General features: G+C 42.6%; 1 protein-coding gene across 3 annotated transcripts in view; it reads right to left on the bottom strand.

Moving 5' to 3' along the window:
- The window catches only part of Nedd9 (neural precursor cell expressed, developmentally down-regulated 9), a 176,432-nt gene that overhangs the window by 44,818 nt on the left and 111,110 nt on the right, over window positions 1-20,504 (bottom strand). Inside the window, exon 1 of one of the 3 annotated variants that reach the window (XM_020184293.2) lies at window positions 1,915-2,103. The exons of the other annotated variants lie outside the window; for them this stretch is intronic. Within the exon in view, the coding sequence (XP_020039882.1) occupies window positions 1,915-1,926 (12 nt within the window). The 5' untranslated portion in view covers window positions 1,927-2,103. Of the gene's footprint in view, window positions 1-1,914; window positions 2,104-20,504 lie in introns of those variants that run through there. 3 annotated transcript variants of the gene reach the window in all.

The following is a 20,504-nucleotide window of genomic DNA, read 5'->3' as shown; positions in this document are numbered from 1 at the left end:
TTCTACTTAAAAGAGTTAATTCTCTCTTGGAATAAGGTTATCTGCTATCAACTAGAGAGAAAATAGACTTTATAGGAAAGGGAAAGTGGATTGCTTTAGCTGTTTGGCTTATTTTGTAGTCAACACTATCATTTGTTTCCTTGGAGAATTCAGCATTTTTCTTAGTGAAGGTGTCCACAAACAAATAAAAATCATGTGTTTATATCATTTGGCACTGGTAAGAACCAGCCAAGAGGCAGATTTTCTCTATGAATGTCAGTTGAAATTTATGTTATCAATCACCATGATACATTCTTTCCACGAAGAGTAAAGCGAAACTTGATGAGGTCACTGAATAAAAGTGACTTTAGACTTTGTCACTTTGGTCACTTTCTAGAGAGCAACACTCAATATTAATTTCAGCCATCTAACTTTCCAATAATAAGTATAGGAACAACTTTCTCTTTTCTCTTTCCTCTTTTCTCTGTAAGCCAGTTTCTGTTCAGCTTCAGGGAGAGGAAGAGTATCGTCACCCCCCCCCACCAAAAAAAAAGTCACTCCAGGCTGAATAACATATGGTCTTCAAAAAGGAGACTGTGGAAATATGGGTGAGGCACTTCAAGAAAGAGAACTTTCCTAGTTGCATCCTGAAGTCAAATATTAGGGCACATCCTTTCCTCTCATTCTCCCTACCAATGCGGATACTGAAAGGTCAGTATAGTGTAAACGAGATACCTGTGTCTTCAGACAGTTGTAACATTCTCAAGAACTATAACTCATGCATTACAATGAAGACTGTGGACATTTAGATTTAGAGCTTCTGAACAAGATTTATAGCTATTGAAAGAAGATTTATCACTGAGGTTAGCCAGTGGCCATTAGGTACAGCAAGTATTTACAAGCTTACATTAAAAAAAAAAAGGGATGGGCCAGAAGCAACACAATTCAGAGAGAAAACAAAGTAACTCCCAGCTAGCACAATTCTGAAGGTCAGACAGTTTAGTTTGCCAGTCCAAAAGATAGCCAAAATTCATTTTAATAATAGCACTTTTGTTTAAAAGTACTAGGACTCTTGTCTATTCATTATCTGACCCCCTCCACACACACACAAAGTTCATCATCAATTCATTGCAATCTGCTATGTATCAGGTCCCCTGGAAACTGCTGGCCTTCTTGAATGGGATATGCTGAGCAAGTCATAATTCTTTTGCCAAGAATACACACACAAACCACCATGCAAAAAGCACTGGAAAATAATGCAGCCCAAGTATTATGACTATGACACTCTGTGAGCCTCTGCAAAAGAAGCCACCCTGAGCCTCATACTCTCAGCCCACTCAAATCCCAATAAAAGTATTTTCCAGAAATGACTAACACTCATTTATTCTTACATCCAACGCCGTCTAAGGATGTTGAAATTCTCCATCATCACCCTGTGAGATTATCTGGGCTTTTAATTTCTCCCACCAAAAGTACATATGGCAAATGGCTTCCCACACCAAATGCTAAAGGCAAAGGCTGAAAAACTCTAAGAGCGAGAGAACCTCAGCAGTTCTGATTCTCTCATTACTGCTCCCCAGGGCAACGGAGGCCAGCCTAGGGGAGCCCAGAGAGAGACTTGAGGTAAAACGTGCAGAGAACCAAGTCATACACCCTGTAATCTAACAGTGGCTGCTGAGAAGCAGGCTCCAGTCTCACCTCTCATTATGCCATTTCCCCCGCAACTTTCACAGCAGATGGGCTGGGGTGTGCTGTGAAGTCCTAGACTGGGCATCAAAGAGCGTCTCTGCTTGCCTGCCAAACCCAGCGAGCCAGACCCATCTCAGAACTCTCCCAGATGGATGCACAAGGGGTCGGTGCAGAGAAGTTGTCACAGGGAGAAATACGCATGTATTCACACGCAGGCACACAGCCTCCAGCTTCCAGGACTCTTACCTTATACTTCATTTCGGCGGCGGTAAACTGAGCGGTTTCCCCACACTAGTTAGACAGCATTAAGCACCGGAGTGTCCGCCCCTCCATTGAGTGCAGTGCTGGATGAAAGTGGGAATGGTCCCGGCGCAGTCAGTTACAGCGCGCCTAACACAGCCTCTGAGCTCACTGTTTTGATTGAGGCAGGAGGATCACCGACTTCGTTTGCATACCGCCCCACCATTGGCTGGTAAGGTAATACACACGCTCCGCCCACCCTCCACTTCTAAAAAAACTCCCGACAAAGAACTTGTAATGTGATCATTTCTTTTTTACATTATCAAAGAGTGGAAAATAAAACAGAAAGCGAGGGACCGTCTCAAACCTTCACACTCCCGCACGCAAAATAAAAATTAATAAAGGAAAGAAAAGAGAAACCAGGAAGTGGGGGGGGGGATGGAAATGCATTCTTCTCAAGATTAACCTAAAATTTTAAAGAATCCGAATTCACAAAGCAGTCTGACAGTCGTGCTTCCTGTGACCTAGCAACTAGTTCATAAACCCATTTCATTTCAAAGCCATTCACCTCACAGTCTCTACATGAAACGAACGCGGGGAACAAAAGGTTTTCTGTCTTCGGGCCCCTTTTTACTAACCACCCCTGCTGATATCTCTGTCTGTCTGTCTCTTTCTCTTTCCCCTTCCCCCCCCCCCCGCCCTCCCTTCTCCGTGGCTGTTTGCTTTTTTTGTTCTTTTCAATGTTCAAAGTACTTTGGAACGTCAGTCTGCAAAGAGCTGGAATACAATTCTTCCTCAGTGAGAAGGAACTCCCTAGCATAGGCACCCGGGTTTCCCTGGCCACCACTTCTCACTGGGGCCTCCCAGAGTTGAGTGTCAGACACATTCAGCAACCTTCGCTGTCTTTGCTGAGGATTAAGTTTAGATGTGACCTCCTCAGAAGGGGCTGGCCAGTGCATGTTCTATATACATCACCAGCATCCACAGAGTCCTCTGTTCTTTGACGGCTGGCATTGCTAGCTCCAGCTTTGAACATTGGGGCTTTTTCCTTCTGACCTCTCTCCCAAAGATGACCTATTAACCTGCCAACACTTATTATCCCCAAGAACAAGAAAAAATGGCCAGTGTTTGATAGGCCTGGTTAAAAAGACCCATCTCTCATCAGTGAAGCCCAGAACATGATTTCTATAGAAATTCCATTTTGTGATTTCCATAGAGAAAGAGAATTATCCAAGAGAAGACAGAAATGGGGCGACCTTCAGTGAGGCGAAAAATTCCTTTTTCCTGGGCCTCAGAATTGAGACTTGGTGAATCCAGACAATAGTTGTGCCTGAGTGGGATGTACTCCAACCAGACTTCATGACTCAGATGGAAAAATCAGCCCTTATTTTCTTTTTTTTCCTGACTGAGTTGGATCAGAATCAGATTCATTTTTTTTTTTTGACTCTCCAAATTCCCAATAGATTAAAACTCTACTTTTATGATCTAAACCAAAAGAATAGGAGAGCAGCTGTCCTACAAAACTGGTTTCCAGATACAGGGTTTGTAATTGAGTCTGTAGTTTAGAATGGTCCCCATACTTTGGACATGACCCTGCCTGTTCATAATGAGGTTGAGACACCTGTGTCCAGGACTCCTGGAGGCCTTGCTTTTTCCTCATTTGGCCTTAAAGCAAAAGCAAACTTGAGTGATTTTGCCAGGTCTTTTTGAACACAAATTAAGCATGCAGCATATTGCACTGCAAGGATATTCTTAGCAGTCCTGCAGACTCACGGGAGGCACTGGTTTGCAGGAAGTTGTTTTTTGTGTCTGCCTGGATAAGAACAGACAATGAGTCAAAGGCCTACCCTCTGTAAGATGAGTCTTAGGACCTTCGGGAGATCTAGATAACATTCCTTTGGCTTCCTAAGCAGAGAAGAGGACTCCTCCTTCTGTTTTGTTTGATGAGGACCACTGAGCATGTGAACACTAACTATACCAGTCCATTTCAATGTTTCCAAACAGTTTCCCAAAACCTGTGCTAGGGATTTTTGTAATTTCATTCTCCAGCTAGAGAGCTTGAGTCCTATCAAGTGACCATCCTGTATTTCTGTTTCTATTCTGTGTGGTAAGACACTTAAAACTCACCTGAAGTTCATTTCAAGATGGTTCAGGTTGGTGTATAGTTACATCAAGGAAAACACAAGGGCTTTGAGATTAGGTAAATTTATTTTGGAATTTCAATTAATTGCTTCTTGGCTTTAGTATTCTTAAATGTAAAACAGAGAAAATAATAGTAATTACTTTGTAGCATTTTAATGATGATTAAATAAAATAATGTGGATAATGTACTGGGTACACAGTAAGGCCTTAATAAGTGGTTGTTTTTATTACTACTATTCCTATGCTTTTTATATTAATGTCAGACTTCTTGTATATTATTTTACTATAAATGACATTATTGTTGTACTATAAGAGTCAGTAATATTTAATTATCACATGTATTAATTATGACTATTATTAATGTTAGACTGTTGTTGACATTGTAAGTGTAACTTTGCAATAGGTGGGGGAATCCCTTTATCTGTGTGCCATCCTTTCATAGGCACCTTCCTAATTTAGCAAATATCACTGGAGTACTTGTTATGATTTGGATCTGAAATGCCCCTTATAGGCTCCTGTGTTGAATGCTTGGTCCCCAGCCAGTGGTGCTATTTTGGGAGGTTCTGAGAGCTTATTTAAGAGGTGGGGACTCACTGGAGGAAGTAGGTGGCTGAAAGCATGCCTTTGAAAGGTTATACATGGTCCTGGGTCTTCTCCTTTCTCGCCGATTCCTGTCCACTATGAGATCAACAATAGCCTCCCTCTCCGTATGCTCTTGCCACCATGAGATTCTGCCTCACCATGGGCCCAGAATCCATAGAGCCAAGGACATCAAATATCTTTCTGTTTTAAGTTATTTTTGGCAGGTATTTGGTCATAGCAATGATAAAACAATACAGAAAGCTGGTACCAGAGAAGTAGGGTCATTGCTGTGATTACATTTGACAATGTGACTCTTAAACATCTGGAACTGGTTTGTGGGAGGAATTTGGAAGAGTTTGGAGAAACAGGCTAGAGAAAACATAGAATAACATGAGTAGAGCTTAGGGGGCAATTCCTTAGTGGGCAATTATGGTGGGAGCTCAGAAGACCAGAATGATGACAGAAATGAAAATAGTAAGGACTGCGCTCATGAGGTTTCAAGTGGAAATGAGGACTCTATTAGGGACTTGCAAAGAATCTGTCTACATTTTGTCCCTGTCTTGAGACTTCGAGTGTGACTGAATTTAAAAAGTAAGGAACTAATTAATTTTCCAGAGGAAATTTCAAGCGTTGAGGCTGGAGAATTGTTAATGCCGGCTGGTTTTAGCCAGGGAGCAAAAAACAGAGTGTGTAAAGGTTTAATTTGAGGGATCCTGCCATTCTGTGATCTGGGGAAAGAACATTCCAGCCAGAAGAAGTGACCCATGGGCAGGACTGAAGGAGGCATGAGCTTGGTGTGTGTTTAGGAACAGCCAGCAGCCCCGTGTGGCTAGCATGGGGTACATGGGACACAGAGAGAAGACATGCTGGGAGAAGTAGAAAGAATGGAGCTGGGATATTTTCCTGAGTGTGACAGAAATCACTGGAGTGTTTTGAGCAAGGAATGATCTCCTTCTGTTTTCCCTGTTCATTTAAACACTCAGGTTATTAGCTAAATATTGAACTCTCGTCTTAATGGGGTTAAGGAATGCAGGTAGTTGTGACTTTAGTGTTCTTTGGTATGTTCCCTCCTTCAAACTCTTTGGAGAAATATGAGTTCTCTCAATGGATAGAGAAACAGCTCCTTCCCCATCCATTGTCTGAGATATTGGATGCAAATGTGATGTTTAAATATAGTTGATTTATGCTGCAGTCCTACTACTCCCATGGGTACCTTCCTAGAATGGGCCAGGGCTCTGGGACTCAGACCTTGCACTTGCCAGCACTCTGTTTAACAGACGTCTCTCCCTGCTAGCCTTGCCACCTGCTTGCTCATCTTTCTGGACCTTCCTGGAGGCAGAAGCAAGGGAAATGGCCATCCAAATGATTTTTCTGCAGACACTGGGCATTGGGAGAAATTCAGAAACAAATCAAGAAGGTACCTGAAGAAAAGATGAGTCTATCCAGAACTTAGGAAGAACCCATGTGTTTGCTCTTTAAGAGTGAAGGACAAAGCCACAGGGCAGGTGAGTAAGGACAGGAAACAACCTCAGAAATCTTCTAGTCCAGTCCCTCAGAGAGGGGACCAAGCTGCCGTTCAACCTCAGGGGGGCTGCAATCAGAAATGACAATCCATAGGTCGGGGCAGTCTTCTGACTCTCTGAGCTGTTCCAATGATTTCTTTTTAGTTTCCTTGCCTGAAATCTCTCCCATCCCAATCTGTCTTCAACATCGTTACCTGTGTAATTCCTGGAACACAAAGCTGATTACATTACTGCCATGTTTCTAAGGCACTTTAATGCCTTAGAAAACAGAGTCTAAAACACTTCTTGGAGCTACCCTCCCTTTCTGGCCTCCCCTCCCTTTCTCCTTCCCTTCCTTCCACCTTCTAGTCACATGGGGGTGGGATGGGGAACTTACTGATTCCAGGACAGACTTGTACCTTCCTGAGTGCACAGACAGGTCCCTCTGCAGAAAAGGCCCTAATTCCTGTCTTCTGTTGTCAAACCCATCCCAACACTAATTCTATTGTGTGTCCTTGTCAACAACCCCCACCCTGCCCACCTCGCCCTTTCAGAAATAATCACGCCTCCTTATGCCCCCTTTGTACTTGGAACACCACTCTATTATAAGGGCTTTTCCGCACTGGATGGTAATGATGTGTTGATGTCTGTTTACCCAGCACTGGTGTGGGTTCAAGAGAGACTGAGTTGATCTCTGTGTCCCTTCTACCTTACAGGTGCTTACGTGCTTTCTGAATGAATAAGAAGATAAATAGAATTTCAGAGTACATATGTTTGCCACTGTGTTCTGCTTAGTGTCCAGGGAAGGAATGGGAAAACATGTTTGAGAGCAGTGTGAACTTTACATTTATTAAAAATAGACACAGGGCTGAGCGTGCTGGCACACGCTTACACTTCCAGCACTCTGGGAGGCAGAGGCAGGACGATCACAAGTTCAAGGCTAGCCTGGATTATGTAGCAAGACTCTGTTTCAAGAAAACAAACAGGACATAGGATGCACCTTTTTAGAACCAATGTGGGGTCTGTTCTCAGATCTGTATCTACAACTTAAGAATGGCTTTAAATGGTGAGGGGTGGAGTGGGAGGGAAGAAGATGAGATGTGAAAATTATGTGAAATTCAGACTTCTGTGTCTATAAAGTTTTGTTGGAATAGCCATCTTCATTCATTTACATTGACTTCTGAGTCATGATGGCAGGATTGAGTGGTTGCCACAGAGATAGTAAAACCTACAAAGTCAAAAAGTGTTCATTATCTGACCTTGTAGAGAAAAAATGTGCTGACCCATGTTATAGAATAGTGCAAGTTATATCTGGCCCCTGAGTTCAGTCTAATATATAGATCCATATCCACAGAGAAACAATCTAGAAATTGAATTAATAGTAGGTCAGAGGAATGAAGCCCATCCCTAAAAAATAAGCATTCTAGAACTATGTTTTACCATTTGTAGTTTGATACCAGGTTTTAAAAGCAATCTATGCATAGTAAAATTATTTTAAATAATCATTAGAGGCACCAACTTTTCCATTGGATTGCAAGTCTCCAGAAACCTTCCAAACAAAGATGAGCCACAGAGGCTTCCCCAGGTGCACTGACCCTTGGTTCATTCAGCCTTTACCTAAGCCCTCCTAGGTGCCGGGTCCTGTGCTAGGGATTCACAAACATTATTTCATTTCATATTCATCTCATAATACCAAGCCCAGGAAGTAGGTTGTGTTGTTCTTATTTTATATGTCACAAATGGAGACTCTGAGGCGCCACTTATACAAAGTTACAGGGCAGGCAAGTGACAGGCTTGGAATAGTAACTCAAGCTTTCTCATTTCGGAGCTTGTGTGGCCCTCATCACAGCACTTCACTGCCCGTTGGCTTCCTCTCCACGCACTTATTATATAAACTCCTGTTTGGCATTTCTTTAAAGTTAAGTCTCCATGCTAGTAGGACTAGGTCTAGCTGAGAAGCAGGTATTGTTCTCCAGCTGGTGATGAGGGATAATACAAAAACTACAAACATGCACACATGTACCAATTCACTGGCACTTTCTAGTTGGTTCACATGTAATTCCTCTTTCATCGTGTTACCCTGCTTTGCTTTCTTCTTTCCACCTATCTAAATTCCAGCTGCCCCCAGCTTGCATCCTATTTCCTTCATGAACTTTTCCTAGAAAATCCATCATGCTTATACCCCCAATCCTCCTCTGCATCTCTGGACTCTCCCATGTCCTATGGCCAAGGGCAATGCTTCCCTAATCCAACTTCCCTTAAGAAACAATCATGACTGCTTAGGTCTTAGTCTTCCTCTTTCCTACACATTGGATTCAGTAGGTTTGGTGTGAGCTTTGGACTCTGCTCATTTGAAAAGGGTCTCATATGATCTGTACTTCCTTGTATGGGTGGAGCATCCCAGTTAGTGCTTAGTTATTGCCTTATATAGTTCATTTCTGAGCATTTCCTCTCCAAAATGAGATTTTAAGGAACTTATAGATGAGGATCTTGTCTTTTTTTCTGTTGCATCTATGTAGGTAACTATCTCATCTTGTATCATCTCAAAGTCCTAAGTCTTATCCAGATACATTGCCTTCACTGATGTCAACAGGGAGAAAAATTTAAAAATATATCACTTTCCAGCAGAAAAGGGAAAGAGCTCCTCCCGCTTTAAGGCAATAACCCTCTTTTTATCTGTTGAACTGATCAAACCTTTTGAATAAATGAAGTCTGTTATTAGAGGATGTCTCTAATTTTTTTCTTTTTAATGTATTGTGACCCAGACCTTTCATTCACTTTTCCTCCAGTCGTATTTTCCTCATTCTTTTACCCCTGTTAACAACAGTGTCCTAGGAATAAATTCTGTTTTCTGAAGGAGTTGGTAATGTAATATTTTAAAGTACTTATTTCTACAGATAGAGTGGGGTGCTTACTAGAAAGACTTGCTGACTTGTGGTCCCTGAATTACTTCTGATTTGGTTCCTCAATGTCTTTCTTTTTGCTCACTCAGTGATAAGCCACATGGGGCCAGGTGGTGCTCTCAACTATGGAGATTGGAAATGGTCTCTCTAGATTCCCTAGATTATTGCCTGACATGGTATGTCCCACACTATGAGTATTTATGAGGTTTCTCTGTCTCTTAATACTAAGCTAAGCTTAAGCAATGTGATATTATACAGTCCTGAAAAAAAACCCCAAATCCTCCCCCCCCCCACTTCCTCTAATTCCTGCTGCCTCTGTCTTCCCTGCTGGATGCTTTGAGGTGGCTTTCAATTTACTGAAGGGCAAAGTGCTAAAATTGTGTCTTAGGCTCATCTTAGTCCTTGATAAATCACAAAAGAGTACACATAATATCGTGCTACTACCAAATTTCTACAGCCTGGGTGGACCACTATAAATGGAGTGACTGTGGGTGGTACCTTGACTTGACTTTTAAAAACCTGTGCAACTGTGAAGTTTTGATGTTTACTGTTATTATAACTTTGGAATACTTAATTAATGCCTTTTGTCATCCCCCCCCACAAAGAACTAAAAAAGCGTTGACAGATTAAATTACATGTTATGTAAGTTCACTCAGCTCTAGTGAAAGATGACAAGTGATGGTGAGGCACCATTTAGCATTTAGTATTTTCTTTCTTTGAAAGGTTTGGGAAATTAGCTTCATTATAAGGAGAATTTGGCAAAGAATAATAAAGATTTAGGCTTATCGAACTCCATAAATGTGCAAAGGTTAGCATTCCTACTGTTTCTGTGCATCTAGCCAGGCAAGGGCATAGAGTTTAGAGGAACAATAGGGTTTTAACTGTGAAAGTGTGCAGGCTGCCTGACAAGAGCCTCTCCTGTTTTCTTGAGCTGTGAGGTATACTGCTATTGCATGCTTTCATTTGTCCAAATAAACAACTTGTTACATGAAACTCTCACAGGAACCTCTATTGCTTGTAGAAACTTTAGACGGAGGATTTTGACACAGGTCAAGGTGGTCTGCCAAGACCAAATAAACAGGAATTCCACAACTGGATGGAGGACGGTCTTCTCTCTCTGGAGGCACCTCCCAACACTGTAACAGTGGCACATGAACTTGTTAATTGGGAAGGGACAAAGGCACCCATGTCTACATTCTTGCTTACTGTTTATATATTACTCAACTTTGCACACTGTTTTCTTTCTACATCCTTACATGTGAGGTCTTCCTGACTTCTCCTTTATATATGCACAGTGTCACCTTATATATGAGATGGCATGATATGACAAGACCTGATGCTGCTGGATGAGATGAATGACACATTTCTAGTCCCCTCTTGAGCTCTGCCATTCTCTGGGGGCACACTGACTGCTCAAAGTCACCTCCCACACTTGGCCTCCAACATAACTGCAGGGGCAGAGGTGGGGTGTGATAGAGTGGAGAAGAGATACAAGAGTGTTTGAAACACCAAACGACCACTTTCCTGGGGTCAACCATTTCTTTAGGGGTTCCTCAGAAAGCCCACCTCACCCAGTCTTTGGAGAAAGCCTGCCTCCAGGCCTATTTGACCAGTCCAGGCTGCCGCCAGCTGGCGCTGATGAGCGAGAAGAAGGAATCCAAGCAATGCAGGGTCTGATGGAGGGGGCAGAAGGAGAGGAATGTGGTGTGGGGACACAGCACACCCTGCACGGTTCCAGCAGAGCTTTTGAAGAGTTTGATTCACTTCAGAAAGCAAACAGAGTTTTCCAGCTATCAGCATCTTTTATTTTGTCTGCTAGAAGAATGCCTTTCCAATGTGGGCCAAAGACTGGGCAGTGGTGGAGAAGGCAGCATCTACCCTTGACTTGCTGAGTGGAGTGGGGATGGCACATTCCTTTCTGCCCACTGAAGCTGAGAAATAAGAGGCAGTTCTCCTTGGTACGAGAAGCTGAAGCAGGGGTGGGGGTGGGGAGCTAATAAGCATGCACAAGACGCTCACACCGCAGAGGTTTACAGATGTTAACTATAAGGTCCTTAATTTGCTGAAGTCTTGGCACCCTGTGATTTCAGACTTAAAGATGCAGGCAAGGGGGTGTTATAAGGGTTTTCTTGAACTTCAGTGCCTGTGGTTCTTGTGACTCATTCGCTAAGCTTGAACTTCTGGTCTTAGAAAGGATAGACAGAAGTGCCAAGAAGCAAGGTCTAGGGCACTGCGGACCCCAGAAGGCAGAGGCCACAGCTTTTGATTTTTGTCACCCTCAAATCACTCTACACAGTTTTTCCTCCCCCAGTATATGTGGGGAAGGGGTTCCAGCACCTCGCATGGGTATCAAAGTCCATGGATGCTCAAGTTCCTTGTATAAAATGGCACAGTATTTACATAGCACCTACGTAGTCCTCTTACATACTTTCCTTCATGTCTAGATGACTTCCAATACCTGATGCAATGCCAATGCTATGCAAACAGTTTTACTGTAGTATGTAGAGAATAATGACAAGAAAAAAAGTCTACATGTTCAGTACAGAGGCAATTTTTCTCTGAATATTTCCAATCCATAGTTGATTGAATTGAGAATGTGAACCTATGTGTCAGAAGGGCTGACTATTATTTCAAAGGCCACCACCTATATAGTTCTGGTCATTAGAAAAAAAAGTCCCCCCTCCTTACCCAGACAATGCTGTGCTTTTTATTCTTTCCTCTTGAGCCCACTTGGGGGGGTCTCAAGTCCCTAAACTTTCATACCCTGAATGAATAAGCTCAGGTCTTCCTTACCCTGACTACAGATTCTCAGCAACTTGTTAAAAACCCTGGAAGTCAGATGAGCAGAAGAATTCAGAATATTCCATAGTTTAGAAGAGACTAGAGAGTATACCACAGATTACAAAATGCTCCCTGTGGGACCCGGGGCAGATTCATTCATGTTTTCTCAGTGAAATATATGGAGATTCATATCAAGAAGGGCAAATGAAGAAGACACATCACCTTGGGCCTGTCTGGCCAGGTTTTGCTGCCAAGTGAGCTATGTGACTACTCTAGATCTTTACATTTTATACTTGTGGATGAGTGAACACAGACACGAGTTCGTTCCCTAGGTCTTCAGGGTCTCCTCATTGCCACCTCTCTTTCCTCAACACTGACCAGGTTCTGCCTGTGTCTCTCACCGGCCATGGCCAGAGAGTGAGTGGTCTCATGTCCTGACCTGCTACTCTGTCTCCATGCCTCTGCCTCTGTCCCCACTCCACTGACAACCAACCAAGCTAGTGACCACAATTCAATGCTAGTGTTTATACTCCTAGAAAAATAGATGAAAAACACTTACAAAATATAAGCCTCAGTGATGATGGTGATGATGACAATGAATGAATTCAACAGATACAAAAGGACTCTTGTTGAATTTCTGTCAGTTTCTTTGATTTCTGTGCTGGCCTCACCGTGGGTCTGTCCAGTATCTAGTCCCATGAGCCCTGCTCCAGTGAGGCCCCTAACCTTCCCTGATGAAGCTGGAGGCTCTTTTACATCTGCCAACTCCTTTCTGCCTCTGCAGCCCCTGACTGTCTCCACAGCCCCTGACTGTCTCCACAGCCTCCTCTACCTTGAAATGAGTTCTCCCTATTTTTATTCCCCTACTTCTCTTGATACTTCTCAGTCTCCTTTACAGGTGGGCTTTCTCAAAGGCTCCATCCTCACCACTTTTTCCTTCTGTATTTCCCTATTCTCTGTCACAAACTCTACCCTGATAATAACCACATCCCCTGACTTGAATTCTGAATCTCAGATTCTCATGTCCTACTGCATTCAAATATTCTGGAAGCATCTCATAAAAACCTCATGTTCACCTGTTGTTATAGTTTTATGTGTCAATGTGGCTAGGCCAGAGTACCCAGCTATTTGGCCAAACACTAGTCTAGATGCTGTGATATTGTATAGATGAGATTAATGTTTAAATCAGTAGACTTCGAGTAAGTATATGACTCCACCCATGTGTGCACCTTATTCATTTGTATTCCCTGTGGCATTTCATAGAAGATCTTGAAGATTTATTGGTATTCAGTTCAATATACTGCATTGAACTCCCAGCTAGACTTTAAGGCACCAGCTACATTGTGAATTATGAGTGAAAGAAGAAGAAGAAATGACAGAACAGGGCCACTGTGGCCATTGAGATGCAGAAATAGAACGGAGACTCGGGTATTAGGAAAATTCCAAGGTGACAGTAGTTTGGAGCATGGTGACCCAAATGAGAAGTAACCTTTTATTTCAAATTCATTGATTTAGACACACAGCTTTAACAATGCAAGGAAGAATGAGACATATTATTTCTATTACGTGTGGAGTAGCAGTGTTTTGTCTACCTGTAAGTCCATTTAAATGTTTGTATTACATTTCCTTGCCAATTAACTCAGACCTGTTAATCGTGGCTGAGATTTCATTCCTCCATCCATCATTACTTACTAATTGCCTAACATAAATCTAGGCACCGTGGGAGCTACAAAGATGAATAATACCCAGATCCTGCCCTTCTTAAGTACCGATTACAGTAGCAGCCAAAGCAACTTCACGAAGATAAACTTGTGTTGAAACAAAAAAAAAAAAAAAAAAAAAAATCACACCGTCAAGTTATGTAAGTTTCTATTTTAAAATCATCTGGTTCTAATTTACTAAATTTAATGCTTAGAGTCAATGCCAAAGTTCTACATTTGATTTAGGGAAATACTTTAGCACATTTTTCCATCATGCTCTTGTACAATATATTTACTGCCCTTTTGTTATGATTAGGAAGATTAAGGACCTAAAAAAAAAAAAAAGCTTTCTTTATGAGTTTGCTGATATTCTATGATAAAACGCCAAACAATGGAATAAGTCCAGTAAACAGTAATATTCACTTAGGAGCATTTCACATGGTTTAGCTTTTTATTATTATCATTTTTTAAAATTTAACAAAAAGATTCATCTGGAAGTGGATGTTTAGAAACTTTCACTATGCCAAACCACTTCTTTTCAAGGCAGACAGTATTTTTCTTGGAAGGGGGGTAGGGTAGATATTTAAATAGAAGTTGTACTGTGCTATACTGCTAACCAAATAAGAACACTGATGCCAAAGGAAAAACGAGTGGCTTTGACCCAGACTTCTTTCACACCACAGAGGCAGCTTACAGAATACTCCAGTAAAATAGGACAGTTTAAAGAATATCCACATAGGTTCTGTTTGTGTTTGTGTCCTGCCCAGGGCCTGGCATTGGGCAGTGGCACTGCCTTCCCTGGGCTGGGATTGTTGTGATGCTGCTTGCATGTCCCCATCCTCTCTGTCATGCCACTTCACAAGAAGCCCTGGTTCCACTGAGGGACAGAGCAGTCCCACCCAGGTCCTAGGAATGAACCATCTTTCTATGGCCTTCTAGGTCTTGAACTCTACCATATTCCCTCGTGTGAGATTTGCCCATTATCCTGTGACTTTGTACAGAAAAATCAAGGGTTCTGCTGACATTTTCAACTGAAGGTTCCCAGACATGCTGTGGCTTAGCCAGAAGCCTGCCTTGAAATTTCAAAGTGGTGTTTAGGGTCTGAGTGCATGCTCATTCTGTTCCTGCTTTGCCCAGGCTTTGTGGGGCTTACGAGAAATGAGGTTTTTCACTTCACACCCACATAAAACAAAATGGCTGCCTAGGAAATTCCCCTTCCTCCTGTGCCTGGTGGCATTCTATTTCTTTAAAAGAGAAATCTCATTTCTCTCCAACAGGGTTTAGATAATTCTTACAAAAGAAGCACTACAAAGGCCCAGCTGTCAAAATGCTGTCTCTTCAACAGAGTCTGTTGATCTCAAGTGCTGTGACCTAGGGTGCAGGTGAGACCCATGGGTATGAAGGAGGTCCTCACAAATGGATCAGCATTTTCCTCATGGGAGTGGGTGAGCTGTTGTGAGAGTTCGGCCCCCTTTTTATGTCTTCTGCATGAGCCCACTTACCCTTTTACTTTTCTACCAGTATGAGTCCTTTACCAGAAACCAAGCAGGGGCAGCCACTTGAACTTGGACTTCCAGAACTGTGAACCAAAAAACCCTCTTTTCTCTAAAAATCACTCAGTCTCCCATATTTTGTTATAGCAATGAAAACAACCAGCTTTTCCATCTCTCCTTGGAAACATTGTAATAAGAAAGGCAAATTTAAAACAGTAACAACAATGTAAAGAGAACACCATATCTTTCCCTCCTGAATTCTTCCTTGGAATGTCTATGCCTTACACTTCTTCAAGTCCATCCATTCCTTCCCGAATCCTCAGCTCATTTCACCTCCTTACTCCAGCCTTTGTTGATAAGCTGTTTTCCAGAAGGAGTGCTGTGCTCATAGTTCTATCTTGTATGAGTCTGGGACACAGCATTGCATACCATCGTGAACCCCAACAGTGCCTGTTTCTTGGTAAGTACCCTTTCTTTGGATAGCAGTTGACCTGAAAAATAGGTAGTCTCCTATTTGACTCAGGTAATAGCAATTTGTTTTTATTGAGCTATAATCCACATACATAAAGTTCACCATTTTACAGTGTAATGTTTGGTAATTTTTAGTATATTCACAGAGTTGTACCTACATCATGTCTAATTCCAGCACATTTTCCTCACCCCAGAAAAGAAAACCCATGCTCATTAAGGCAACTCCTCCTCCCCACTCCCGAGCCCCTGGAAACTCGTGTACTTCTGTCTATTAGTGGTGATTTATAATCTTATTTTACACCCAATTTCAGAGGCTAACACAAACAGGAGATTGGCTTTTAAAAGTTTCTATGTATTTCAAGGTATTATCCAATTGCATGAGCTCACATATACATTTAACACTTGCCAAAGAATATGAAACGACAATAGCCCAAACATGGTGAAATCAAAATTGGGGACAGTATTGGCGATGCTTTAGAAGGTGTTTATAAAGAGAGGAGGGACCAATGCAACAGAGACAGGGAGGTTCCTCCTCTATTTACCATGGACAGATACAGCAAAGTGCTTTTCCATAACCGCTGATCAGGTTAGTTATCCTTGTCACAGACAAGGAATCTGGTGCTCAGAAAAGTGACTGCCTTGCCCAGTATCACACAGCAACATTTTAACTGAGGCTCATCTGGCTTTAAATCTCATGCTTAATAAACTGCTGTTGCCTTTGAACATGTGAATGTTCACTGATGAATGATGTGGTTCTACATCATTTTGTGTGGAGGGAACAAGCTCATGGCCTCATGCACACAAGTGCTCTACCACTGGGTTCCACCCCCAACCTTGCACTATATCTTCAAAATGCTCCAAAAAACGTACACTAGAAGGAAATAGAATTCTGTTCTGCAGAAAATAGACAGAACATAGCGACAGGTATTACATTTTTTCCCCTTGAAAAACACGCTGCACAGTAGAGGGGTGGCCTCAGGGGCTATCTGTTCTTCACTGTGGAAGTCATTGGAACCCTTGGCCTGCCACGTCTCTGAGCTCAGTCTTGCTAAGGAACAGGAGGATGGCCAGGATCTGTTTAGCACGGAGTGGCCCTTGAATACCACTCTGACTTCTAACCCCCAAGCTCTGGCAACTTACTCAGTGGGAGAATGAGGACCCACTTGGTCCCCGGGAGGCCCTGCCATCTGTGCCTGGCTCTTTCTGATGTGTTGGTTTCTGGAGACTTGGAAAAGCATTTTCTCAGTCTCTCATGGAAGCCTCCTGTCTCTTCTCCACCTGATCTTTAAGTGCCAATGCCCCTCAGGACTCAGCTTTCATCCTCCCTCTCCTATAGCCCTACACCTACCCAGGATGCTTCCATGTCCCTTATACCCATACCAGTGACTTCCCTGTTTCCATCCCTGTGATGGTTAATTTATGTGTCGATGTGGCTGGGCTACAGTGCCAAGATGTTTGATAAAACATTATTCTGTATGTTTCTATGAGAGTATTTCTGGATGAGATTCATATTTAGATCTGTGCACTTTTAGTAAAACAGGCTGACCTCCATAGTCGGGGTGGGCTTCATCCAAACAAATGAAGGCCTTAATAAACAAACACTCACGGAGTCCTATAGGGTTAGATTTGACTGTGAGTGACTGAGAAACGAGATGAATGGACTTAAACAAGATAGGAGTTCATTTTCTTCTTACTTATTACAAGTTCAAAGCTGCCAAATTATGTCCCAATAAGACAAATGCCATGTTGCTCCAATCAGGAAATCTTTGTATGCAATTTCCCGTCTTTCTGGCTATAAAAGTAGCTCATAGAATTATAAGAGGGAGTATTCTTGATTATCTTCTGTCTTGAGCACTGTCAGGTCCTAGAATCTTTTCTTGCTCAAGTAAACATTGCTAAATTGAACTGGTCTCAGTTTTCAACACTTCACATGAGCAGATGTGCAAATGAAGGGTATGGCCAAAGGCAGAGTAAATACCTACTGCAAAAGCACAGGTTACAGGAAGAGGGAGGAAAGGGTTGAGACTAAGAGAGGAAGGAGCTCTGGCTGGTCTCTCTCCTAACTGGCTCTGTTCCCTGTTGGTCATAGTCTTGGAGGTCACATTGTGAGATGCTGGCCTTGGAGAAGAGTTAGGGCCTCGTGAAAAGCACAGTAGTCAGAACCTAAATCTAATTTGACACACCATGAAAATGAGACAATTGTATGCTGGCTTTACTGGGTCCCTGCATGTCACCCTCCATTAGTATCTTTTCCAGGGTGACTTCAGCAGCAATTCTTTTCCTTAGCATCATAAATGCTAAGGGAAAAACACACTGAGTATCCTCAATACACAGCAGGAGGAGAGAGGTTACTAATTGCCCAGAATAGCAACCTACTAGTGGAACCCATGACCAAAGGGTTCACGCTGTTCCCTCCCCACTTACCCAAGGGGGATCGTCCCTCCCCAGGTCTCCAGGAGAGACCAGTTAGCTGAGTCCAGCCACCAGTTTTTAGCTTGACTATGACTGTTCCCTTGGAATCGAGGTGTGGGGAATGCATTGTGACTTCTGCTCTGAAATTGGGCACAGCTGCCCGACCCTAACTTTCATTCCTCTACCCTTTACCATCTCGGGATGTTTCTAAGTCCTCATTTGCAATCATGTTAACCAGGCCCCAGGCTGAACTCTCTGGTGACCAATATTAAAGTGGTCCTTCTTATTAGAGTGGGAAATAAAACCATACACCTGCAAATCCCTTACCTCTTGACTCGAATGGTAAATTTTGAATCATGTGCCATAATTTAATTTCTCTAGATACTGTGCCTGGGTACTGGGAAAACAGCTCTTGAGGTTCACTGATGTAAGAAAACCGATTTTAAGAAGACAGTGGGGTGGGGGTAAGTGGCTGCCAGTTGGGCTTTTAAAAAAATACAACCTGCCATGGAAAGACTAAATCCAATCCTATAGAAAACAAAGTTGGATAAAAATTAATTGGCTCTTATTACATTCTCTTGATCTTAATTCTCTCAACAAGGAAAGTCAATTGAAATTTAAGTAATATAGTCAGCCCCATAGTAAACATTTTAGGAAAAGTAATGGTTTAGGGACCAATAAAGTTGCTCTGTCATGGCCAGTGGTTGTCATTTTGTTTAAGTCACCTTTCTTTGTCTCTTGCCCCATATTAATAAGACAGCTGTGTTGGGGACTCACAGAGGACTCAGCTTTAAATAGGTAAGAATATTGGAGTTCAGGATGGTTAAGAGAGGAGCCTAATTTCAAATTGCTGAGGAAAATTATAACATTTGTCATTTCTGCTGAAGTCATGTCCTGAGTGTCTGTATGTTTCATGCTTCTCTTCTTCACCTGTAAGAAGGGCCAGACTCAAAATGCAACCCCAGTTTTGGAGGTGAACAAATATTGAGGCTGGTTCATTTCTCTAGAAGTGATTTGCCAAGGCAGCAAAGCGGTTCAGACCCAATGCCAGGTTCCCCATTGGAACTGTTTGCTTTTGCTCCTGAGGCTCTTTTCTAGTGACACACAGGAGCTTATGGATGGTGGTCAGTGATCTCAGCAGGGATTTAGGAATGGTGTTTCTAAAACAGAAATGAGCCTACTTGCTGGGAGGCTCTTTTTCGTGCCCCCTCTGTACTAGGATTTGAACTTAAGGCCTCCATGTTGCAAGGCAGGTACTCTACCATTTGAACTCCACAGCCACCCTTTTTGTTTTCTTTATTTCAGAGAGGGTTTCATGCTGCTTGCCTGTGTGGGCTGGACCACATGCTCCTCCTCCACCTCACGCATAGCTGGGATGATGAAGGGCCAGCACACCCAGCCCATCCATCCTGGGGGCCTCATTCTGAATCTGTCTGTGTTTGGGGGGAATGCAAAATTATCCCCTCACCCTCTGCTTGCTCTTATGCAGAAGTGTGTCTGTGAGCTTCTGTTCTATCCATCCTGGGATCTGAGGACATGCTATTTGCCACTGTTGAACAGACTGTATTTTGCCCTCCACATGTGAGGTAGATCCTAACTTCTAGCCTCAGCCCTTCAGTCCTGCCCCTAGCTCCCCATTTTAGATCTGTCCCAGGACTCTTTTAGCAGTGCCAGGAGGCCTCCCTAGAGGGGACTGGTATTCTCATTTTCTTCCAGCCTGAGCATGCCATGAACTTTCTGGCCCTCTGGCAGCTGAGAACACAGATGAACACAAAAATCAGAAAGGGTTAGAGGGTGTCAATCAAGCCAAGGACATACCAAAACATCACCTGAGGACATACCCAAACCTACTCTCACAACACTGTTGCATGGTAACTCACTTATTGTCTCCGTGGGTTTTAAGCGCCTCTGCAAAATCTGTGTCCATTGAATTCCTGGCGGGTCTGAGTGGGTTCCTTTAAAGACAGTCACATAAATTGCCACTGCAAACTCTCTCAGGTACACAGTAAAACACGATTTGCTGCAGATGGGCATTCGAGATCCTGGAAATTATGATTGACCATTTCCCATGCCTCTTGGAAGCACTCCTTTCATGGTCAGAGCAACACTGTAGACAGCAGAAAGGAGCTGGCAAGACACAGACACACAGGTGCCACATCACGTGATTCCGTTTAGCTCCAGTTTGGCACAGGCAAAACATCATTATCTTGATGTGCAGCTCTGGAAATTATACATTTAGGAAACTAATTCCTACCTTCTGGCTCCATTTTCTCAGAAATGAATAATACCCAAAGCTCCATCTTTCAAATATCAAATTTATTCTGTGAGTTAACTGGTTTTATACTCCAAGGTCTAACTATTCTAAGAAATAATCCATAGTGTGTATATTCTAAAAATAAATAAAAATTGCCCAGATAGAGAAAGAAGTGACAGGGATGCATCTTTTCTTCTTCTTCTTTTTTTCATCTCCTAAATTTCCACCAAGAAATCCTTCCTTTGGGAAAACTAGGCTTGTGTCAGATGTTTTCAGTGCTTTACTGATGGTCGCCTAGGAGCAAAACATTATCTTCTAGGGAATTAGGAGGAACAAGAGTATGTTTGAGTTTGTCT

Source organism: Castor canadensis, chromosome 8 (genome assembly GCF_047511655.1).
Source record: "Castor canadensis chromosome 8, mCasCan1.hap1v2, whole genome shotgun sequence".
In the NCBI taxonomy this organism is placed as follows: domain Eukaryota; kingdom Metazoa; phylum Chordata; class Mammalia; order Rodentia; family Castoridae; genus Castor; species Castor canadensis.
Note: the sequence above shows the minus strand (reverse complement) of the source record. Positions and strands in the feature narration are given on the sequence as shown.